Source organism: Drosophila sulfurigaster, chromosome 2R (genome assembly GCF_023558435.1).
Source record: "Drosophila sulfurigaster albostrigata strain 15112-1811.04 chromosome 2R, ASM2355843v2, whole genome shotgun sequence".
In the NCBI taxonomy this organism is placed as follows: domain Eukaryota; kingdom Metazoa; phylum Arthropoda; class Insecta; order Diptera; family Drosophilidae; genus Drosophila; species Drosophila sulfurigaster.
In genome coordinates this window covers 18,947,838-18,968,820 of record NC_084882.1, presented here as the reverse complement: position 1 = coordinate 18,968,820, position 20,983 = coordinate 18,947,838, and the positions used below count along the sequence as shown (strand labels likewise).

The 20,983-nt window shown below is 35.0% G+C and overlaps 7 protein-coding genes, 1 long non-coding RNA gene and 6 other non-coding genes across 14 annotated transcripts; 10 read left to right on the top strand and 4 right to left on the bottom strand.

The window, feature by feature from the left end:
• The first annotated feature begins 3,427 nt into the window (after positions 1 to 3,427).
• On the top strand, positions 3,428 to 4,083 carry LOC133837164 (uncharacterized). The gene is made up of 2 exons (XR_009893774.1): positions 3,428 to 3,712; positions 3,769 to 4,083. It is a non-coding gene; the product is annotated as an uncharacterized LOC133837164 (long non-coding RNA).
• Positions 4,084 to 4,094: 11 nt separating this feature from the next.
• Positions 4,095 to 4,474, bottom strand: LOC133837163 (cecropin-C-like). The gene is made up of 2 exons (XM_062267842.1): positions 4,294 to 4,474; positions 4,095 to 4,236 (listed from the first exon to the last, which is right to left on the bottom strand). Exons 1-2 carry the CDS (start codon positions 4,459 to 4,461, stop codon positions 4,123 to 4,125), a joined length of 282 nt encoding a protein of 93 aa, XP_062123826.1. The 5' UTR covers positions 4,462 to 4,474; the 3' UTR covers positions 4,095 to 4,122.
• A 1,915-nt stretch (positions 4,475 to 6,389) lies between these two features.
• LOC133838667 (cecropin-1/3-like) lies at positions 6,390 to 6,875 on the bottom strand. The gene is made up of 2 exons (XM_062269835.1): positions 6,679 to 6,875; positions 6,390 to 6,613 (listed from the first exon to the last, which is right to left on the bottom strand). Exons 1-2 carry the CDS (start codon positions 6,775 to 6,777, stop codon positions 6,521 to 6,523), a joined length of 192 nt encoding a protein of 63 aa, XP_062125819.1. The 5' UTR covers positions 6,778 to 6,875; the 3' UTR covers positions 6,390 to 6,520.
• Positions 6,876 to 9,322: 2,447 nt separating this feature from the next.
• LOC133838555 (cecropin-C-like) lies at positions 9,323 to 10,235 on the top strand. The gene is made up of 2 exons (XM_062269701.1): positions 9,323 to 9,999; positions 10,061 to 10,235. The coding sequence occupies exons 1-2, from the start codon at positions 9,901 to 9,903 to the stop codon at positions 10,151 to 10,153; spliced, it is 192 nt and encodes a 63-aa protein (XP_062125685.1). The 5' UTR covers positions 9,323 to 9,900; the 3' UTR covers positions 10,154 to 10,235.
• An 866-nt stretch (positions 10,236 to 11,101) lies between these two features.
• Positions 11,102 to 11,546, bottom strand: LOC133836563 (cecropin-1/3). Its single transcript, XM_062267133.1, has one exon. The coding sequence runs from the start codon at positions 11,447 to 11,449 to the stop codon at positions 11,258 to 11,260; it is 192 nt and encodes a 63-aa protein (XP_062123117.1). The 5' UTR covers positions 11,450 to 11,546; the 3' UTR covers positions 11,102 to 11,257.
• Positions 11,547 to 12,714: 1,168 nt separating this feature from the next.
• Positions 12,715 to 13,151, top strand: LOC133838556 (cecropin-C-like). Its single transcript, XM_062269702.1, has 2 exons — positions 12,715 to 12,942; positions 13,000 to 13,151. Exons 1-2 carry the CDS (start codon positions 12,844 to 12,846, stop codon positions 13,090 to 13,092), a joined length of 192 nt encoding a protein of 63 aa, XP_062125686.1. The 5' UTR covers positions 12,715 to 12,843; the 3' UTR covers positions 13,093 to 13,151.
• A 468-nt stretch (positions 13,152 to 13,619) lies between these two features.
• On the bottom strand, positions 13,620 to 13,980 carry LOC133837044 (cecropin-2-like). Its single transcript, XM_062267695.1, has one exon. The coding sequence runs from the start codon at positions 13,886 to 13,888 to the stop codon at positions 13,697 to 13,699; it is 192 nt and encodes a 63-aa protein (XP_062123679.1). The 5' UTR covers positions 13,889 to 13,980; the 3' UTR covers positions 13,620 to 13,696.
• Positions 13,981 to 14,779: 799 nt separating this feature from the next.
• LOC133837080 (small ribosomal subunit protein eS7) lies at positions 14,780 to 17,612 on the top strand. Its single transcript, XM_062267736.1, has 4 exons — positions 14,780 to 14,926; positions 15,222 to 15,389; positions 15,470 to 15,802; positions 17,392 to 17,612. Exons 2-4 carry the CDS (start codon positions 15,222 to 15,224, stop codon positions 17,473 to 17,475), a joined length of 585 nt encoding a protein of 194 aa, XP_062123720.1. The 5' UTR covers positions 14,780 to 14,926; the 3' UTR covers positions 17,476 to 17,612.
• On the top strand, positions 15,869 to 16,008 carry LOC133839719 (small nucleolar RNA psi18S-1377). The gene has a single exon (XR_009894130.1). It is a non-coding gene; the product is annotated as a small nucleolar RNA psi18S-1377 (small nucleolar RNA).
• LOC133839714 (small nucleolar RNA psi18S-1377) lies at positions 16,208 to 16,354 on the top strand. Its single transcript, XR_009894125.1, has one exon. It is a non-coding gene; the product is annotated as a small nucleolar RNA psi18S-1377 (small nucleolar RNA).
• LOC133839717 (small nucleolar RNA psi18S-1377) lies at positions 16,379 to 16,528 on the top strand. Its single transcript, XR_009894128.1, has one exon. It is a non-coding gene; the product is annotated as a small nucleolar RNA psi18S-1377 (small nucleolar RNA).
• LOC133839718 (small nucleolar RNA psi18S-1377) lies at positions 16,579 to 16,727 on the top strand. The gene has a single exon (XR_009894129.1). It is a non-coding gene; the product is annotated as a small nucleolar RNA psi18S-1377 (small nucleolar RNA).
• LOC133839715 (small nucleolar RNA psi18S-1377) lies at positions 16,789 to 16,935 on the top strand. The gene has a single exon (XR_009894126.1). It is a non-coding gene; the product is annotated as a small nucleolar RNA psi18S-1377 (small nucleolar RNA).
• LOC133839716 (small nucleolar RNA psi18S-1377) lies at positions 16,976 to 17,124 on the top strand. The gene has a single exon (XR_009894127.1). It is a non-coding gene; the product is annotated as a small nucleolar RNA psi18S-1377 (small nucleolar RNA).
• Positions 17,613 to 20,983: the final 3,371 nt, after the last annotated feature.

Genomic DNA, 20,983 nt, shown 5'->3' with positions numbered 1-20,983 from the left:
CTCTAATCAGGGCATTTGCGGCGCTCAAATGATAATGATTGACTGCCACTTGTGCGGCATAAGCTGTCAATAATTCAGACCATGTGCCGCGGATTCTGCCGCCGCACAGTGGGCGATTTGGTCCCGCTAGCGGCATTTAATTAATAACTTCTAAACTAAAATAGATATCTTCAGTCGGTTTTTCACTGATCAGAAAAAATCATAAAATTTTAAGTTAAAAAAATTTTTTTAATTTTTAAATTTTTTTTAATTTAAAAAATTTTTTTTAATTTAAAATTTTGTTTTATTTTTATTTTATTTGAACTTCAATTAACATATTTCATATATAAACTTTATCTAAAAAATGATGGGATGATGGAAAAAAATGGGATGACTTCTGAGTGCAATACTAAAAAAAGATCCCTTTTGGTACTAACACTGTATCTAAAAAGTACCATAGTTTCAAGGCTAGCAGATAATAGCAGTTGATAAATTCACATTTTGGACGCCACTGATTCACACTTTCGGCTAATAAAGGAGTTAGACTGGACTTAGTTGAACAAATTAAGTTCTACTCCACGAAAGACAGGTGTACGCTAATCCGGGCTAGTTGTTAATACACTGAATTACCACTACGTTTTATGAGCTACACATTTATAGACCGGTCACAAACATTGATTTTTGAAAATACATACCTTGAATATAATAAAAACCAAACTTCTAACAAATTCACCAAAAATTTTAAATTTCCGAGGAACTCAAATTCCATGCGCGCAAAGAGAAAAATTGTGTAAAGCTCTTTGCGAAATCATATGGTGTGTTTGACCGATCACAGCTGATGATCAGCTGATCGTAGAGCTTTCAAAAAGCTTTTAAAAATCTAATCAAAGCATCTGCTATCGATATGTGAAAAATATTAACGGATTTTTCAATTTGAAAATTTGAATTAAATGCCGCTAGCGGGACCAAATCGCCCACTGTGCGCCGGCTAGAACATTAAAAAAAAAGTCTCGCAAGGATGCGCGGATTGTCATTCAAGATGTCGATTTCCCAGGCGAATTGCACTAAGCCGATGGAGATGCCATGTAATTAGGCGTCTGTATTCCAATCGTATTCAAATTCAATTCGATTGCTCGCTTTTTAACACGAAAAAGTAATCCGAAGAGAAGAACTACCCTTCCCACTATCCCTCACTCAAAATTCCTGCTGTAAACTATATACTATGTGTTTTCACATGATAATTTAATGTAAACTTTGTGGTCACGTGTCGTCGTCCTCTCGAGTAAGTAAATCAAAGCAAATTACACACACACATGAGACCCTTCTCTAGCTCTGAACCCCAGAGGTTCACACAAGTGTTTTGACATTTTAGCGCGTTTTGTACCCAAAATGACCAGCAACAGTTGCTGCTGGTGTTTTTGGCACAGGCCAGGGGCCAAATGGCAAAGGGTCTATTGCCAAGGGAGCTCTTACACTTGTGCAATTGGTGGAAGGTTAACATGAACTATGAGAACTATCCTATGTTGGACAACAACCCTGGGAACAAAACATACACCAACTGTACATACATATTTATATGTACATACATATTTCAGAGCCAATGACTTTCTCTGTAATACTGATATGATAATGAATTCCATTTAACTATTAAATAGACTGCAGCCCATTATAAAATATCAATTGTTTCTATAATTATTTCTAAGGAAATCAATAATAAATATATATATGATATATATATGCATATATGAAACAGACAGAAGAAGGCAGCTTCGACCCCATAAAATATGTATGTATATTCTTTATCAGCGCCAACAGCAGAGGCGCTATAGATGACAAAAAGACTGATGCAGTCGTGTAAGTAAGTAAATAATTTAATAGTATATAATTATATCCTTCGGTATGTAATGGTGTTTTTTAGGTACATTAATTTAGTATATATTATGAAATATACCGCACTGTATTACTGGTTAGCGTATCTCATAGTCGAGCACACTCGACTGTAGCTTCCTACTTGTTTAATCATAGCACTGTCCTACAGTAACCTCGAAACCATTTTCTTGTTGTGGAAACTATGGTGTATACAGTGTATGCTCTATTAAAATTTAATTTAATTTTTAAAAAATCAATAAATTATATTAAAATTATTTTAATTTGTTTTTCATTTTCATGTATTTAGAAGGATATTATTGCAACCATCAAAAGTATAATTGTAGTTTGACTTTAACAGCAGTTTTCACTGTACATGTAAAGCTAATCATCCTGCATCACGTAATATTATTTATTATTATTAATATTTATGCTTCGTTAATTAATATTTATGTTTCCAAGAAATAAAATTACTTACAATGCGCAGTTTCCTTAGATTCAATGCTGCAATAATTGCAATAAAAGCAGTGGCTTTGTGATTTGAAATTCAGTTAAATAGTTACAAACCAAACAGCACAAGTCTAGATTTCTAGTGAGCTCAATATGAATTTCCTTAAGATTTTCTTCTTTTTTGTCGTTGTACTTGCCATTGGCATGGATCTGACCGATGCCAAAAAATTTAAGAAGCATAAGAAAGACAAGGGATCCAAAAAACATGTGAGTATACCTAAAATGAAAATATTGACGATAAATCATTCCTGACTAATATTGTTAATTTACTTCAATAGGGTCTCATGGGCCGTCTATTGGGCCAGGCAATCGAAACTTCGGGGCTCGTAGCCTCTTCACTTGTTGCTCGCAGAAACGATCGCAGAAACAATCGCAGAAACATGAACGACAACATGGAAGCAGACTACTAGATTGATATCCTCTTCGACATGAGAATCGTATATCAATCTGTAATTACAATTATGTTACGAGTAAACACACTTTTTTTTGCAAAGAGAATATGTCATGTAAAATAAATTATCAATACACTCGTCTTCACCATAGAATTCGCGAAGCATAATATCTTTAACACTCTTATAGCATTCTCTTGAGAGAGAAATTAATTGAATATACATATGTATGTACCCATATCATATACATAGTTTAGCTAAGCTTCTCAAACCGAAAAACTTTGCTCAAAACACGCCAATTTATTGAATTGCTTCAATTGGTGCTAATGTGGCGTTTTCATTTAGCTTTTTCGGGTAGTTTAATTATTGATAAAAATTTGCATGCTTGTTGATTCCTAAAGTCTGTAAAAAATAAATATTTATTTAAAACATTGTGTTTGTGTACTAATGGCAGCTTTCACTGTAGCCATTTTTTTGCATGTTTTTTTTTTATCAGAATTTCATTTTAAATAAATGTTTTTGGCATTGATTTCTATACCCGCTATTCATAAGGTAAAAGGGTATTGCTCCTTAGTTGTTAATATTTTCTTATAATTTTTCAAGTCAAATTACTCAGCGAAAGCTTTTTGTATTCTGAGAAAAATGTTAGCGGGTATTTCGCAGTCGGACGTCAATCAAGTGTAGCTTTTTTTTATGAATATTTGAAATTTGTATAAATAGGCCATTGCCTCTCTTCAACCAGTTCAGTTGTTTCATTTTTAGAACAGCGGTATATACTCACGATCAAACAGCGAACAAATATTCAATTTTCAAACATGCGAATCGGCAATTTTAACATAAATTTCTTTAAGATTTTCTTGTTACTTATCCTCGTTTTGGCAATTTGCGCAGCTGTAACTGATGCTCGCTCACATGGCTCACATGGTCATTATCACTATTCATCGAGACATAGCGGCAAGGGCGGCGGAGTAAGTAATACATTAGGTATTAATTAATTTAAAATTAATAATTATCTTCTTCACAGAAATGGCTTGGTGATCTTTTCAAAGCAATCGGACGTTTTTTCACAGCTATAGTTGACTTTTTCAGACGTAAAAAGAGAAATGAAGAGGAACAAGCCCGTTATAATGTGCAATACACTTCTTAAGTATCAAAAAAGTTAAAAATCAAAACAGCAACAAATACGCAGTATTTGTATATACCACATAAACTTGTAGCCGATATAGAGAGAAGATTCTCAGTGCTGTTCTCTCTCTCAGCTTTCTTTCTACGCACTGCAATCAAACATTCTTTGGACTCTGCGCTCTACAAGTTAATATACGATACATTTATCTAAAAACGATGCTCAACTGTGTTAATGATTTATGGATCTTTATTTTTACATATCATTCGGTTCTTCTTTGCCGCGAAAAGTGTCGACCACATTAGCTGCCTTTTGACCAATTTCTAAGATCTGTAAAGTAGCATCCCGAACGTGCTGACCAACGCGTTCCTTGAAGAGAAATTTATTGTTTAAGTAATTACTTGTAAAAATCGTGAAACAACTTACGAGGTCCTTCCAAATGTCAGGCCTGGCTTGAACCATATTAATTGCCAATATCAGGACAACAACCACAAAGATTTTATTAAAATTCATAATGTTGTTTGAAACCGATTTGACTGTAAACACGAGACTGTTGATAGAACTTTGAAGTAAAGGTGCTTTTATATCAAACATCGTTTATGGCATTATTTTAAATTTAAGGGGATTTTATCTATCAGAAAGATACGAAATGTACCTTGTGTTGGGATATTGAGAACAATTGGAATTTCCTTTTAGGTGAGTAGGTTAAGTTCCTAAAAGTAAATTAGCAACTTTTAATAGAATTTCAACTAAGTATTGGAAATATTTAAATCAGAAAGAACAGATATGAGTCAACAACTATTTAATACGTCACATTCATTAGCGAGAATGACGTTTAACTGACATTAAAATCTGATTGGATGGACAACAAAATATATTATAGAAAGTATTTCTCCATAAAAAAATGAGATAGTAAAACAAATTGCGGTTTGAAACAAGTTTACTCCTAACAATAAGAAGATATTAATTTGTTTACGTCATAAGAAGACACGCAATTAAGTTACCCAAAAAAATAGAATGTGGGTAAATGTTTTATATATTCGGTACTCAAAGTATCTAGAGTGCTTGCAGATGATATCATCTCCACCCCATTCTCGATAAGTATTAACAGTCTATAGTATGTACTACTTATATATTTGTACGTCAGTTTGTGTTTCAAACAAGTAAGAGCTCTGCAATCAAGTGACCGTCTTTCATATACCCAGTACTCAATTGTAGAATTACGAAAAATGTTGGCGTATTAACATCGCAGTCAACTTTAATGTCAAATGCTAAAAGAGTAAGATATTAAAAAAATACTTGCTTTGTTTACGCTGAGGAGAAATCTATATCTTATTTTTACTGTCTCATACATTTTCAGTTAGTTCTAAATTGTAATACCCTATAATACCCAATGAGTAACGCGAAAAAACAAAACTAGTAAAAATTTTTCGAGTCAAGTACGTTTGTACTTGAATAATTTGTATATCACCATGGTTTGCCTCTAATTGTGCGTCGTTCTTATTGCTGATATAGCTTGACAATACCCTGTGACCAGAATTATTTTCTTTTTGAAGCAAATTCAAGAACGACGGCTGAAGTGTGCCAAATTAATTCGCAAATAATATTTCAAAATATACATATTTTAATTTTTATTTAAAAAATTAACATTTCTGTGCGGTGCATTTTCTAAGTATAATAATACACAATAGAGAATTACAAAATAAAACGAGACTTATGCTCTTGACAATGATCGAGAATTTGCATAAAAGTGTTATGTAATTAATAAAAACAATTTTAAATGTTGTGACTCTAAGTCTAGTATTCTTTTGAGGATTACACAATTAACCATACTGGCCAATGACCTTAATGCTGATCTACATGATGACATACATATGCATGTAGTTAAATATTATAGTTCATAGGGTTGGGATATCATTCCTCTTATTCAAAAATTCTAAATATGCAAATTTTTAAATTTATTAAAAACACGTGCTGTCTCTAGTCGAAACTATGTCAAAACTGAATAGTCTTGAATCAAAACCAAAAGATTTTTATACCCGCTATCCATAAGGTAGAAGGGTATTATAACTTTGTGCCTCCATGAAATGTATGTAACAGGCAGAGGGCATCTGCGACCCTATAAAGTATAAACATTCTTAATCAGCGTCAACAGCCGAGACGATCTAGCCATGTCTGTCTGTCCGTGTGTCTGTCTGTGCGTCGATTTGCATAAACACCAGAGAACGGCACGGGTATACACAGTGTGTGTTTATTAAACACCTTGATTTTAGAGAGAGATATAACACTTGTTATTAATTTATTAAATATACCAAATATATTGTACAATACATTGGTACATTTCAGTATTTTTGCGGTATATTAATTGATCGGGTATTCCACAGTCGTGCACACTCTTACTTGTTTACGATAATACTATTTCGACAATAAAAAAGTCATATTTGAATCTAGAACAAAATATTAAAAATAAAGGTAAATTTAGATTGTTTAAAATAAATAAAACAATATTTATTTTTAATTTGTTTAAGTATTTGTTTTGCGTTTACTAATTAACTCTTACTAATAAGTATAATGATTATTGTATTTAATGTGCCAAAATGCCTAATTTAAATAAATATATTAATGAATAAACTATAGTAAGATATCTCGTTCCTCAGCCTCTAGCTGTCGCAGCAACATTTGCAGCCTGCTGGGCAATTCCCAGCGTCTGGATTGTGGCATCCCGAGTATGCTGGCCAATGCGTTCCTGTGAAGATCAAACAGCATATAAGGAATAATTCTTATTTAATTTGCCAATTAAAAAGAACTTACGATTTTCTTGCCAATCTTCTTTAGCCAGCCAGCTTCGGATTGTCCCATGCTAATGGCCAGGATGAGAGCGACAAAAATGAAGACCTTGTAGAAGTTCATGTTGAGTTGTGTGCTTTTTATATTCCTTGGAATGTTGCAAGTTGAGACTTGAGCTGTTGTTATTGCAGCTGGAATTGTGTAACTGATGATTTGTGAGACCCGACGAAGCGCCTTTTATACCACAATTTATTCAACGCGACAGCTCAACGATGCTGATAAGCCACCGGCCACTGAAACAAAAAGAGGCATTGGAGAATCCGGGGATTTTGTTTGACACAAAAAGTACAAATGAAAGAAAGGCAAAGCAACGATCGCAAAATTCATTTGAAACAAATGTCTGCTAGTCTAGGTCTATGTTATGCCAATTTACAATACCGATCGGATCATCTAATTGAAAAAAAAAGGGTGAAGTACACATAAATAATGTCAGATCCATCAACGAAGGAATTGTTGAACGGTTATTCCTCTAACGGAAATGCCATTCATCTTAGCATAAGGTTCTTAAGATTCTTCAGTTTCATATTTATTGATTAGTTTTATAATTTGAATATTTGAATCTGCATTAAATTCGACAACTGAAATCTAGGTGAATTAAATTATTCTTTTGTAGTATTTATTAATTTCTACGTTGCTGTTGATAGAAGGAAGTTCGCAGACCACAGGAAAATACCCGATAATTCAAGGAGGTTCCCCTTACTCTGTTTAAATTAAATAACAAAACAAATATATGAGTTCACATATTTTAATTTAATACTTTTTAGCCGCATAAGCAAAAGCAGAGGCAGAGGCTGCTGTTAGCAAGTTAATAGAGATTAATATTTATGTACTATCATCAACCATCTTCAGATTTTACCACGCTGTTGCCTATAATAGGAACAGCAGAGAAGATATCATTCTTTCAACAAATTTTCATTATAATAACCTTATTCTGAACAGCTAATCTAAATGAATGAACCTTAAGCAAATAATTAGTAGACAATTCATGGGGAATTCCACAACCTTTTGTTGTTCCAGCTGCGGATGGAGAGAAGATATTTGCTGCTATCATTCTTGCTATTATGAAATGATATTGACATTGACTGTGTGAATTACTATCAAGTGCAGAGAAACACAACTGTACTCGTGCCCATGTTGCACGTTTTGTGTGGCACGCGCATGGGGTGAGGAGGCACACACACACACTCGAACTTGCACTCACACCCTCAAGCACACGCACACTATCAACCACCAAAAATGTGACTTTAATTTGTGCTATAAAATAAAAAAGCAACAAGAGTAGCATCAACCAGGGATTTAACATGAGTAGAGCAAAGACAACAAATGAATTAAATCAACAAAAGCAAAACACAACAAGATTTCTGGTAGAAGGATGTGCGCACTGTCAGGATACGCCACTAATTTCCTTAACAAGTAAAAACGCTTTGCGGCTCTGGGTCTTGACTCTAGACTCTAGACTATAGAGGAATCCCCTTTACCCCCAGTTGACAGCCGCATCTATGGAAGTAAGTTTGCTGTGCGTTGCTTTCCGGTTCTGTTGCTGTTTTTGTTGCGGGGCTTTTGGTAAAATGTAAATAAAATCGCTCGAATTAACCGCTGAGTGACAGGCACAACGAACAACAGCCTCCCAGGACTACAACACGCATATCATAACTGCCACATTCCAGGCACCAACAGAAAACTGTGACTTCATCTCCGACTCTGATTCCGACTCCGACTTCTGGGCTGGCAGCTGCTGTATCTTTACTCTCGCATAATGAGGCATATTCAGCTAAAAGAATTTGAGCGCGCAGAGTTGCGTAACTAAGACAGTAAATGCAACTGGTTTTTGTCAGCATTTTGCATATCACAGCAGGGAAGTGTCTAAGAAAAGCGACTGACAAAACTTTGTAGCATAAAAGGAATTTAGAATAGACAAAAGAAAAAGGTTACGCTAACTATATATGGTAAAAGCTTGGGTTGCTCTAAAAGAAAAAGATTGTTATTTGGTTGAAGAGCACACAAAAAATAATATTCTCGTTACATTTTTCTAAGTACTAGAATGCAATAAAGAAAAGATTTAGCTTCGATGCAATACCCCAATAATAATATAAAATACTATACAACATTATATCAATATAATCTGTAGTATTTCGGACATATATCTACAAAAGAACAGTATTGTAAGTCATACCATGTCAACATCCTCAACGCCCAATGTCATATGAATTTGTGATTAATTTTGCATGTATGTACTTTTCATTTATTTGAGCACGTTCTTCCTATATGCACCCTTTAATGTATGCCCAAACCTTGGTAATCAGCAATGTCACGGGGAATTTTTTTATAGTCGACTGCAATCTGGTTGACCGGGATTCACAGTGCAAAACATACTTGTATAGAGGTCCAGAACAGAGCAGAGCAGAACAGAGCAAACACCGCAGAATTGAGCTGATAACTAGGAAGAAACGCTGATAAAGCTCGATGGCAACACAAATATAATTCAACAGTGAAAACAAAACAACAACAATAGCATTTAAAACCTGCTATTGAGGTGTGCTGTTTATGACGTGTTTGCTCGCTGCGCTGCGCAGCTCTGTCGATCACTCCGCAATGATCATGAGAGAGACAGCAGCAGCTCTTTGTTCACTCCGAGTTCAGTGGCACATTGTTGCTTCTATAATTTAGAAAAACCCAAACAAGTTTTCATTCATAAATTGGTTTCGTAGTAAATGTTTCACTCATTTGTTTTGCTGAGCAACTCAAACATGTTTGGTGGTTACCCGTCAAAACCACTTTGGATGTCAGTATTGGAGGCACGGCTGATTAATTAATCACCAAGAACTTGACCTAACAGTTTTACGTATATATTAGATAATTTTATTAAGTAAAATATTTGAAACTTTTATTTGAGAAGTGTATTTGGGGAACACCTTTCTGAGCAGGCAATAAACCAGAATGTCTTTAATTTCTAATCAACTTTTAAACAATTTTTAATTAACTCTGAAATATCAAAAATGTCGGTGTCGAACCGTTTTGGTTGTGTGATTTTTGGCCAAACAAAATCCCCTACATCCAAACATCTATCTTTCTTTGCGAAAAGAGATTCATATATAAAGAGTATGGAATGGATAAGCAAATCATCAGTTTATCAACATCTGTTAAAATTATAACAACTCAAGTTTCCAATTAAAACTCGATCTCAGCATGAACTTTTACAAGATCTTCGTCTTCGTCGCCCTCATCTTGGCTATCAGTGTCGGACAATCTGAGGCTGGATGGCTGAAGAAGCTCGGCAAGAGAATTGTAAGTTTCTGTAATTTAAGTAATTAATATGAAATAAATATAAACTTTTTAATCGATACAGGAGCGTATTGGCCAGCATACTCGGGATGCCACCATCCAGACTCTGGGAATTGCTCAACAAGCGGCAACTGTAGTTGCCACAGTTAATGGATAGTACAATACGAAAATAATTTAATTTTACTATGTAATTTAATTAGCTGACATATGCATAAGTATAATAAATTAATTACAAAAATGTACCAATTACATTTCTTCTTCTTTTTTATTTAAAATAATAACGAAATGGTAACAATGATAGGTGCACCGTTACCTAACTGTGCAACCTAAACAAATGATAAATAATAAACAGCAAAATTAATTATGTCAGCAGAACATAATAAATATAAACTATATAAAAATTATATAAATTGAGCATAAGGATATTCGAGAAATTTAAGTATGTATTTCATTTTTGGTAAACATTAGGTCAAGACCCCAGCTAGCAGGTCTTGGCGATGATGGCGTTTCAGTCTTCTCCTGACCGTAGTGCGATCACTCGGCATTAGGCGCCTGTGTAGGTGACCTCCAAGCCTCTCAATGTATTTTTGTGCAATCGCCTGAATTTTATCGCCAATTTTATGTAGTACTTTGCCCGCCGTTCTCATATACATGGACAGCTATTACAAGGTCGTGATACACTATTATGTAGGTTTTAAGAAATTTTCTTCATATTAAAAGTTTAACATATTATATCATGGTTATTAAGTCTGTAGATCATCTGTCCGTCACTCAACATATAATCTAAGATACATGTTACAATCTAAAGACATACACACATAAGATTTCGAAAAATCCTTTTTATTACACTAGCCCGCTTAGGTATGAGAAGACAAAGAATCTTCGACAAGCTCAATTTTTGTGCTGACTTTGCAGCCTTAAAGCAGACTTAGCATAGCTCAATCCATAGAGATTATTTACTCTATATTAAATATAATTTAATTTATAAAGATAATGCTACACAGTAGTCTGAATAATAATAAATGTTAATAACAGAACAGATGGCAATTAGATAATTATTGCCATTTCCTGAAACAATAGGATTTTAAATTAGAAATACACGGTATTTGAATTTGTGCTTGTTACTTCTTTATTAATAAAGTATAAATTTTTTTTTGTAATCTATTTTTTCAAATTTTCATTGTTTTTTAGTAATATTATTTACAATAATGGTGATGTAATAAATAAATAATCGTTTGATAATGAGTTGTCTGGTTTCTATTTAACCCCTGGCTGTGGCTGCCACATTAGCTGCTTGCTGAGCAATTCCCAATCCTTGGATTGTGGCATCCCGAGTGTGCTGGCCAATGCGTTCAATTTTCTTGCCAATCTTCTTCAACCAACCGGCCTCAGATTGTCCCATGCTGATGGCCAGAATGAGGGCAACGAAGATGAAGACCTTGTAGAAGTTCATGTTGAGTTTTTAATGGAAATATTCCTTGAAAGCTGAAGGATGCTGGAACTGTTGAAGCTCTTACTGAAGCTGGATGACTGATGACTAGACTGACAATTATGGGGTTTATATACCGCAAGCGAGCCAGCATCTGAATGGAACTGATAAGATGCGAACAAGCGTACGAATGAAAACGGTCGCTTCGAGGGGATTTTTGAAATAAAAAGCACTGTAAATATCAGTTTCTCAAATACAAGTAAAAAAAGTGATCAAATTGATAAAGTGGGGGAATACTTTATAGGTATAGATGTATGAATGTGGTAAACGTTAAGTTTTATTGCATTTTATGTCTGTATATGGAACTAATTGTTTTTCTTAAAACTTAAAATTAAAACATTACACGTTTTAGAGTAGCATGTATACCTTTATATAATTGTTAACAAAAATTTTATGAAAAATTATCGTATATTGTTATTATGTAAAAAACAAGAACGAATTTCAGCTGAATTGACTATTTGGATATTAATACATATCTCAAGATAATGATCTACATGTGAGAAAAGAGGAAGACATTCGAGTTCTTTGTGAGAAAGAGGCCGAAGGAAGAAGTGATTAAGAACTCTGCAAATTTTGTATACTTCTTATACAGAATATAGGTAGGTATATTTATCGGCCCAAACTAAAAGCTACAGCAAACTCATTCATATCAATATATTAATGTACTATCTATAACGTAATATTTAAATCTCAATTACACATCACTTTCGTAATTATCATAGAAAGAGACAAACTAAGGGCTAACTGCCTGTGTTCAATGATTTGTTTTTTTTACTACAAACGAGAAAATCCCATGCACATCTCATTCATAAATTTGATTCGTAGTAAGTGTTTCTATTGCATCCAGCAGTTGTTGCTATTCTCGCTCTAATACGACAATCGTGATTAGTGGTTACCCGAGAAAACCACTTTTGATGACTGGATTAGAGGTACATCTAATTGAATGAACGCCATATTACTGAGAACTGGAATTTCATATTAGTACATTTAATCTGTATTTCATTAAGCTGACCTTTAAGAGAAGCTTCCATATATGATGGTAATTGGGAAACACCTTCCAGGCAAACAAAAGAAATATCTTGTCTCTAATTTCTAATCAACTAATTACCTAAGGAATATTAATATGATTCACAAAAAAATTGTTTGCATCAATTCGTTTTTCAGTCTTGGATTTTTATAAGGTGATTTTGGGTAAACAAAATCCCCGTATTCAGGCTTATATCGTTAACTGTGTATGGAGGTATAAATACGTATAGAATGCATAAGAACAACATCAGTTAATCAAAATCCGTAGCAGTAACTACAGCTTAAGTCTTTCGTTGACATTAACTTCACTTCAGTTAAAACTTAATCACAACATGAACTTCTATAAGATCTTCATCTTTGTTGCCCTCATCCTGGCCATCAGCGTTGGACAATCTGACGCTGGATGGCTTAAGAAGCTCGGCAAGAAAATTGTAAGTTTCTGGAATTTTTTTTATTAACATGAATTAACTATCATCTGTTCTTTTTAGGAACGCATTGGCCAGCACACTCGGGATGCCACTATTCAGACATTGGGAATTGCTCAACAAGCTGCAACTGTGGTTGCCACAGTAAAAGGATAATGCTATACATTTTGTGGCATAGAATCGCAATTAGAATTTATTATTATATATTTACTTATTTATTAATATAAAATGACCACATTTATATAGATTTCTGACTTTTAAAACATTTTAAATAATTGATAAAAATTAAAAAATTAAATTATTTGAAATCATATGATTTTTAGTGCTTATTGCCTTACACTATGCAACACACATTTAGACATTCTGTAGGTACAGAGCGTATCTCTTATCTGTAATCTCTACTGAAAAGATCTTTTACTCTGGTGAATGTATTCGTAAAACGAGACTGAAAATTTAATTAGACTTAGAAAGCAAAAGTTATATTTATTATTTTCTTCAATGATCTTTGGAGATTTAATAACCATAATAGCATAAATCAACACGTAATCACACATTAATCAATATTGTACTCAAAGTTGTTTTTTAAGCAAATATATTTTTGAATACTTTAATAATTTGTTATTGTAGCTTTAATGGGTTTTATTTTTAAATCAATATACTATACATTGATTTTTCTTAAATGATCGATTTTATTTCAATATAATAATATTTTTGTGGTGCAATAAATAAAATGTTTAATAATGAGATGCTTGGTTAAGCTTTAACCCCTGGCTGTGGCTGCCACATTAGCTGCTTGCTGAGCAATTCCCAATCCTTGGATTGTCGCATCCCGAGTGTGCTGGCCAACACGTTCAATTTTCTTGCCAATCTTCTTTAACCAACCGGCCTCAGATTGTCCCATGCTGAGGGCAAGAATGAGGGCAACGCAGATGAAGATCTTGTAGAAGTTCATGTTGTGATGTTGGTCAAAATATTCCAGGAGAACTATAGAACTGTTGTAGTAACTTTGATTGATGTTGGACGTCTGATGACTAAACTGGCAGTTATGGGTCTTATATACCGTAACCAAGCAAGAATTTCAATGAAACTGATAAGATTTGCTCACATCTTTCGTACGGATTAAAGCGTCGAGCAGAATTGGCTTCGAGGGGATTTTTTTAAATAAAAAGTACTTTGAAATTGAGTCTCTCAAATAAAAGTAAAATGCGGTAAAATTAATAAAGGGGGAATATTTTTCATACATGTATTTAATTTTTAATAAAGTGTCGCCTTTTTGTTTAAATTATTTGATGCAATTATGTACAACTAAATTTAATTGTTCCAATAATAAAGATTAAAACCATATTTTTATGACAATATATACATATTTACATTCCAATTCAAATTTATTTAACAATATAATCAAATATTCTTAATTTAGTTTAGGAGTATTACCATAGTGATTTTCTACAATACAAAATAATTTTCAAATATAAATAAAAATCAAATACATATATAGGTAAATAATAATAAATAAATAAATTATTTTATTTACAATGAAGTAAATTTGATATTTCGATATCACTACCAAATTCATATACACAAAAATAACAAAATTAGATGTTTTTCGTATACACACATTTCACTTAATTTCAGTTCTGTTTTTAGTCATTGACATTACAGCAGCCAACAGCTGATCGGGAGTTGTTGTGCAGCCCTGGAAAAATACATTGTTTGTTATTCACATTTGTTTAAGCTTTTGTATTACGTTCAATACTTTGAATTGTTATTATTATATTTAAAAAAAATATAAATATAAATATTACGTGTTTGCTCTTTTTTAATAATGCAAACAAAAGCAAATTCAAAATATTGCGCCAAACAACGGCTTGCGCTCACATTGCGTTGCCGCGGCTAACTTCACGTTCAAAGCAACCCTGGGTGCCGATGACGTTTGCACAGTTCAGTGTCACGGCGTTGACTTCCTTTCCTGTCAAAATAGTCGACAAAGGTTGGTGTAAATTTTCTGTGAACGTTTTGAAAAAGTTGAAAAACCGCCACAACTAGCAACACAAAGCTGAAAATGAATGGCAAAAGGTCTCAATTGAATACCACCAATAAAAATGCCACAAAATACGGTGTGGAAAATATTCCATTAACGTCGATGTGAAACGATTACAAATAGATTTATGAGATGAAGGCGAACTTTGAATGAATTTGCGGCGTTGCTGTGTTGTGCATTTGTTTTTCGCAATACTTGTTACTGGTAGTGTGTTTGCTTATTTCAATGTGCGTTCCATTTGCAGATGGCTATCGGCTCCAAGATTATCAAGCCCGGCGGCTCAGACCCCGATGAGTTCGAGAAGTCGATTGCCCAGGCGCTCGTTGAGCTTGAGGCCAACAGCGACCTGAAGCCCTACCTCCGTGATTTGCACATCACTCGTGCACGCGAGATTGAGTTCGGCAGCAAGAAGGTAGGTTTGTTGATACACTTTATAGTTTCCTCTTAGATTGCACTAATTTTCCACTTTCTTATCGCATATTTTGCATGCAGGCCGTCATCATCTACGTGCCCATTCCACAGCAGAAGATTTTCCAGAAGATCCAGATCATTCTGGTCCGCGAGTTGGAGAAGAAGTTCTCCGGCAAGCACGTTGTGGTTATTGGCGAGCGCAAGATTCTGCCCAAGCCAACGCGCAAGGCACGCAACCCATTGAAACAGAAGCGTCCACGCTCGCGCACTCTGACCGCTGTGTACGATGCCATTCTTGAGGATCTGGTCTTCCCCGCTGAAATTGTGGGCAAGCGCGTCCGCGTCAAGCTGGACGGTTCTCAGCTGGTCAAGGTGCACTTGGACAAGAACCAGCAGACCACCATTGAACACAAAGTGAGTGTCGTTCTCTCCACATCATGTATGATTAAGTTAACTGCAAGTGGTGCATTGGATTGTGCCTCGTCTCCGTGTTATTTGCGGCGCGTTCTTTAAGCGCCGTGATTGTCAAAGGAGACGAATATTAATTGCCAATAACTCGTTATTGTGCGCCATCAAACGCATTTTTTGCGGGCGTCCATCTCCATATATTGGCTACATTTCCATCGATATCAAAATACTGTGTAATTGCTCAGCGTTTATCAAACTGATCTCGAAAGTGACTCCCAAACTAGTTTATCACTACACATTGTTGAGCGTATTAGTCAAGATTGCTGCAATACTAACTCCCCGGTTACATGCATCTTAAGCAGATGACAACTATAGACACCTTTATAGACAACCGAAACATAGAAACCTTTATCGTTCTTGTGTTATTTGCTGAACTAGTCTCACCGTTCAGTGATTGTCAAAAAGAACGCATAGTGACTTCCAAACCAGTTTATCACTCCACATTGTTGAGCCTATTATTGCCAAGGCTGCTACAATACTTACCCGCTGGTTACATATAAATATCCTCAACAGAACACTTTTCCGTTCTTGTGTTGTTTGCTGAATTCGCTTCTTCGATCAGTGATTGTCATACAGAACGCAAACTGAATCCCAAGACAGTTTTTCACTCCACATTGTTGAGCCTATTAAAAATACCAAGGCTGCTGCAATACTAACGCGCTGACTACAGACATATATTCTAAATATAGGTTGACATAAAATCCTCATCATAGAAACCTTTACCGTTCTTGTGTTATTTGCTGAACTAGTCTCATCGTTCAGTGATCGTCAAAATGAACGCATAGTGACTTCCAAGCCAGTTTATCACTCCACATTGTTGAGCCTATTAAAATACCAAGGCTACTGCAATACTAACTCGCTGACTACAGACATATATTCTAAATATTGGTTGTTAAATTCCTAGGAAGAAATCCCCATCATAGAATCCTTTACCGTTCTTGTGTTATTTGCTGAATTCGCATTATCGTTCAGTGATCGTCAAAAAGAACGCATAGTGACTCCCAAGCCAGTTTATCACTCCACATTGTTGAGCCTCATTTTTCCAAGGTTGCTACAATACTAACCCGCTGGTTACAAACATATATCCTTGAATATATCCACATTATAGAGAAACCTTTACCGTTCTTGTGTTATTTGCTGAATTCGCATTACCGTTCAGTGATTGTCAGAAAGAACGCATATTGATCCCCAAGCCAGTTTATCACTCCACATTGTTGAGCCTATCAAATACCCAGGGCTGCTACAATACTAACCCGCTGGTTACACACATATATTCTACAATCCAAACACATGCAGTAAATACAGTTAATTAATTACCCCCGCCTATTTGCCTCCCGAGCGCCGTTTTTTGTTCGTGGCGCCTTGGGACTTCCTACATCGGCGGAAAATTAAACAAACATGTTGAACTTAGACTTGCGGCAATAAATTGAGTTGCCACAAATTGTTCATCAGTTTGACACTGTATTATTCAGTCTAATTATTATATTACAATATAAAAACACAAAATAACTTATATATTTCATTCTTATTTGTAGGTTGACACCTTCACATCGGTCTACAAGAAGCTCACCGGCCGCGATGTTACCTTCGAATTCCCAGACAACTACCTGAATGTCTAGAGAGTGTTCCGCTAGAAAAGTCGTCGTGCTTGGTTCAGTTCAACAACAGATTCTGTCGTACAGAAGATGGCTCTTTTAAGATGAACTGAAGAACGTAGCGTCAACTAAATAAACAGTAAACATTTTTAAAAATTAAATTCTATTGGTTTAAATTGTATGTGAACAACGTCTTTTGAAATTCGATTGCATTAGATGTAATTTAATCTTCACCAGCGCTAAGAAATAATTTTTTAATTCCTTGTCGCCGTTAAACACACACTGCGATGTGTCTTTGATGTACACGCACTTCTTTTGATTAAGTGCAACCATAAAAGGACCATCGAAACACCCTGATTATGTATCTTACACCTCGCCATGTGTAGAATAACATTCTGTTCCCCTAAGCGACATGTTACATGCGTAGTTTAGATGTGGCGTTTAATTAAAAAGTGCGTGGCACATATTTATTGGATTCACTTTGTAACTTTTTTGTGAGTTCCCAAGCACCCCCAGCCATCCTTTAGCGCTTAGAACAAACATTTGTGGTAGCGAAGCGTAAAATCCTTGCCACACATGTGCGAAAAGGGGTTAATCCTGTGGCTGGCGGGTGTATTTTTCCACTCGACTCGGCTCATTTACATGTCCTGCTTGTAATTACGACGCATATGGGAATCGGTAATAAATATTTTGAATAATCACGTGTGCCATGCGTGTGGAGGATGGTGTGTAATTAAAAGGGAGGAGTTGGTGGCTTGTCACAAAAAAGGATTAATGATTTTGTATATTATGAGAACAAAGCAGGAACTTGGCAGAGGTCTGTTCTTTGTACGATTTCTTTGATTTATGATCTTCGGCGGAATCAATGATATGGTATTTACTCAGTAATTCAGTTAAATTATAGGTTAAAACATCAAAGTTTTCGAATTTCATACATCAATTTTTTATGGCAATCAACAATGTTTTTTGAATTTGTATACAAAATTATCTTAAAGATGAAAAGAGGTGAATTAACTCTTACTAGTATTTGACTGCAGTAATCAACATCAAACTTACATATTAACGCTGTAGAGTTACTAAAATATAAAAAATTTTTTTGCACTTGGGCAAGAACCATCATTGAACATAAAGTGAAGTGTCGTTCTCATTTTGTTCATCAATCATAATTTAATTTTTTTTGTAATTTTATCAACATTTATTAAATTGCTTATAACATTCAATTGTGTTATAATTGGTATACAAACTATTTGGTTTTTGTCTACGCTAAAACTTATTTACGATATTCACCACAAATTAAATTTCAACATGTTGGATTGTGTCTTGGCTTGAATTTTAGCAGGGTCTTTAACCATTAAACATGTTAAGAAGACAAGTATAAGAGCGTCTTATATATATTATTTATTGTTATTATTCAAATTGACGTAATGGTTCAATTTAACATGACTTGGGTACTTGGAAATATTTGATCAATTCTTTTGCTGATAATTGATTAATTTTGTCCATAAACCAAGGATGAGTCAAATTCATATTCTTAAGTACTCTAATTTGTAATCGTTATTGCGCAGCTCTATTAAATATTAATTATTATTATGCTCTTAGCTTATCCAATTAACCTGGCTACCAAAGCCTAAAACTGAGACCACAACAAACCACGTTGATTGCCATTTTGATATTCGATTTGAGTCAACATTGAAATCACGCAATACAACAATTTCGAAAATGTATTAGAGCGAATGTCAGAGGAGAAATGTTCAAACAATGCAAACAATAATAATACTATGTACAACTCTCCAACCCCCACCGCACAATGTCTAGTCTAGTCTAGGAACACGGCTTTACCCACGCAATTAAAAAGTCTCCTTGTAGACAGGGCAATGTCCACGCTTCCCACCAAATAGCTTCCAATTCCAACTCTGTGCAGTTGTAGTTGTTGCAGTTCGTTTTGATTGATGGTTGGGTCTGCCTGGCACATTCGATTACTGTGGCCCTAAACAACAATTACAATGCGACGATTGATATCTTGGGCAATTCGATCTAAATGGATCCAGCGGGAACTACGACTATATATTATTTATGCAGCCTAATTGTCTGTGTAGTTGGTCAGTTTATCAGGTGTCCTTGTGACTGGATTTACAGTTTGATTTGATTTTTTTTTTTATTTTTCTTGCATTTTCATTTGGTCAGCAGGGCGTATGCGTAACGCGTAAAGCGTATCGCGTCTCGCTATCCAGCTGATCTAATTAAAATTCTATTCAGTCTCCCACCCACAGAATATTGCTCTGTGAATTTACAGCCACTTTGTATGTTAATTTTATTTGGCATGTGCTTAGCGGAAAATGTTTATAGTGCTGAGTTTTCCTCGAGCCTGCGCGCGGATGGATGGGAAATTATTGAGTAAAGCTGAAATTATGTCATCACAAGTTGCGACAAGTTGCGACTATTGTCAATGAGTCAGTTTTGTAGAGTTCCACTTCACTTTGGATTGTAAATAATCCATATATACTTGCTGGTCGAATTGTACCCTGTAATGTTAGCAAATATTGCAACCACCTTGTGTGTATGTGTGTGTCTGCACATACTTACAAGCGTTATCATCTTATCAATGGGACCCACATGCGATTGTCCCTTCAATTTGTGTGTTTACTTGCTGTGTGTCACACAGCTGTGTCAACAACAACAGTGACTGAAGTAGTCGGGGAGTAGTTGGGGAGTAGTCGGGGGAGTAGTCGGGGGACCCTCACTGGGGGTTCTACGTGCCTTCGCCGGTATATGTACAATCATATAATATACTATATGCTGTTGTTAGGAATGTGTTTTCATAATCAAAAAAAAAAAAGTGTAGCAGCGCATTCCGATTCCCGTTAACCAAAGGCAGAACACTCCGATTCGCTGAGTGCGATAAGCGTGAAGAAACAAAAACAAAACGAATCATTGATCATCATCTTGATACTCACACACACACACACATACAACATACATATTTATGGGTATTATGTATCGCGCTTATATATTTCTATATTTATCAGCGCGTTGCCATTGCATCATCATTCGCCGCGTTGGCCCACGCCCCCATCCCCCATCTCCAATCCCCAACCCCACGTGAGACCAAAAACCGGTTCCACTAGAAAAAATCTGACAGCATATTTGAAAAACAACAAAAAAAAAATACAGAAATATGAAAAAGGCGCTCATCATCTTCATCACTCTTATTTTTCTCCCGCTCTTTTAGCTAAAAAAAAATACATAAAAACCAAAAAGATTAAAGAGTAAGCGAGATAGAGCTTGTTGGTCAGGCAGAAATAGTTGGCAAAACTAATATTTGTTTAGCAGCTTATCAGCATTCGCCGAAAGCAAAGCAAAGCATACTTGTGCATATGTTAGATTTCCGCTGAACTTTCAGTTATTGTACAATTTTAATTTCAAAACTTTATGTTAAACAAACAAAACTGTTGGAGAAACGAGCGACCTCGACAGAAAGTGACTTCACCTTAAGAAGATTAACGATATCAACCCCTTATGGCACATGTGCAAT

Bases quoted from the DNA above. Each gene is read 5' to 3' on its own strand.
- LOC133836563 (XM_062267133.1), bottom strand. From the start codon at position 11,449: ATGAACTTCTACAAGGTCTTCATCTTCGTTGCCCTCATTCTGGCCATC.
- LOC133837044 (XM_062267695.1), bottom strand. From the start codon at position 13,888: ATGAACTTCTACAAGATCTTCATCTGCGTTGCCCTCATTCTTGCCCTC.
- LOC133837163 (XM_062267842.1), bottom strand. From the start codon at position 4,461: ATGTTTGATATAAAAGCACCTTTACTTCAAAGTTCTATCAACAGTCTC. The intron at 4,237-4,293 runs GTAAGTTGTTTC...TTTCTCTTCAAG, and splicing joins CTGACATTTGGAAGGACCTC to GAACGCGTTGGTCAGCACGT.
- LOC133837080 (XM_062267736.1), top strand. From the start codon at position 15,222: ATGGCTATCGGCTCCAAGATTATCAAGCCCGGCGGCTCAGACCCCGAT. The intron at 15,390-15,469 runs GTAGGTTTGTTG...TTTTGCATGCAG, and splicing joins TTGAGTTCGGCAGCAAGAAG to GCCGTCATCATCTACGTGCC. The intron at 15,803-17,391 runs GTGAGTGTCGTT...TCTTATTTGTAG, and splicing joins AGACCACCATTGAACACAAA to GTTGACACCTTCACATCGGT.
- LOC133838556 (XM_062269702.1), top strand. From the start codon at position 12,844: ATGAACTTCTATAAGATCTTCATCTTTGTTGCCCTCATCCTGGCCATC. The intron at 12,943-12,999 runs GTAAGTTTCTGG...TGTTCTTTTTAG, and splicing joins AGAAGCTCGGCAAGAAAATT to GAACGCATTGGCCAGCACAC.
- LOC133838667 (XM_062269835.1), bottom strand. From the start codon at position 6,777: ATGAACTTCTACAAGGTCTTCATTTTTGTCGCTCTCATCCTGGCCATT. The intron at 6,614-6,678 runs GTAAGTTCTTTT...TGATCTTCACAG, and splicing joins AGAAGATTGGCAAGAAAATC to GAACGCATTGGCCAGCATAC.
- LOC133838555 (XM_062269701.1), top strand. From the start codon at position 9,901: ATGAACTTTTACAAGATCTTCGTCTTCGTCGCCCTCATCTTGGCTATC. The intron at 10,000-10,060 runs GTAAGTTTCTGT...TAATCGATACAG, and splicing joins AGAAGCTCGGCAAGAGAATT to GAGCGTATTGGCCAGCATAC.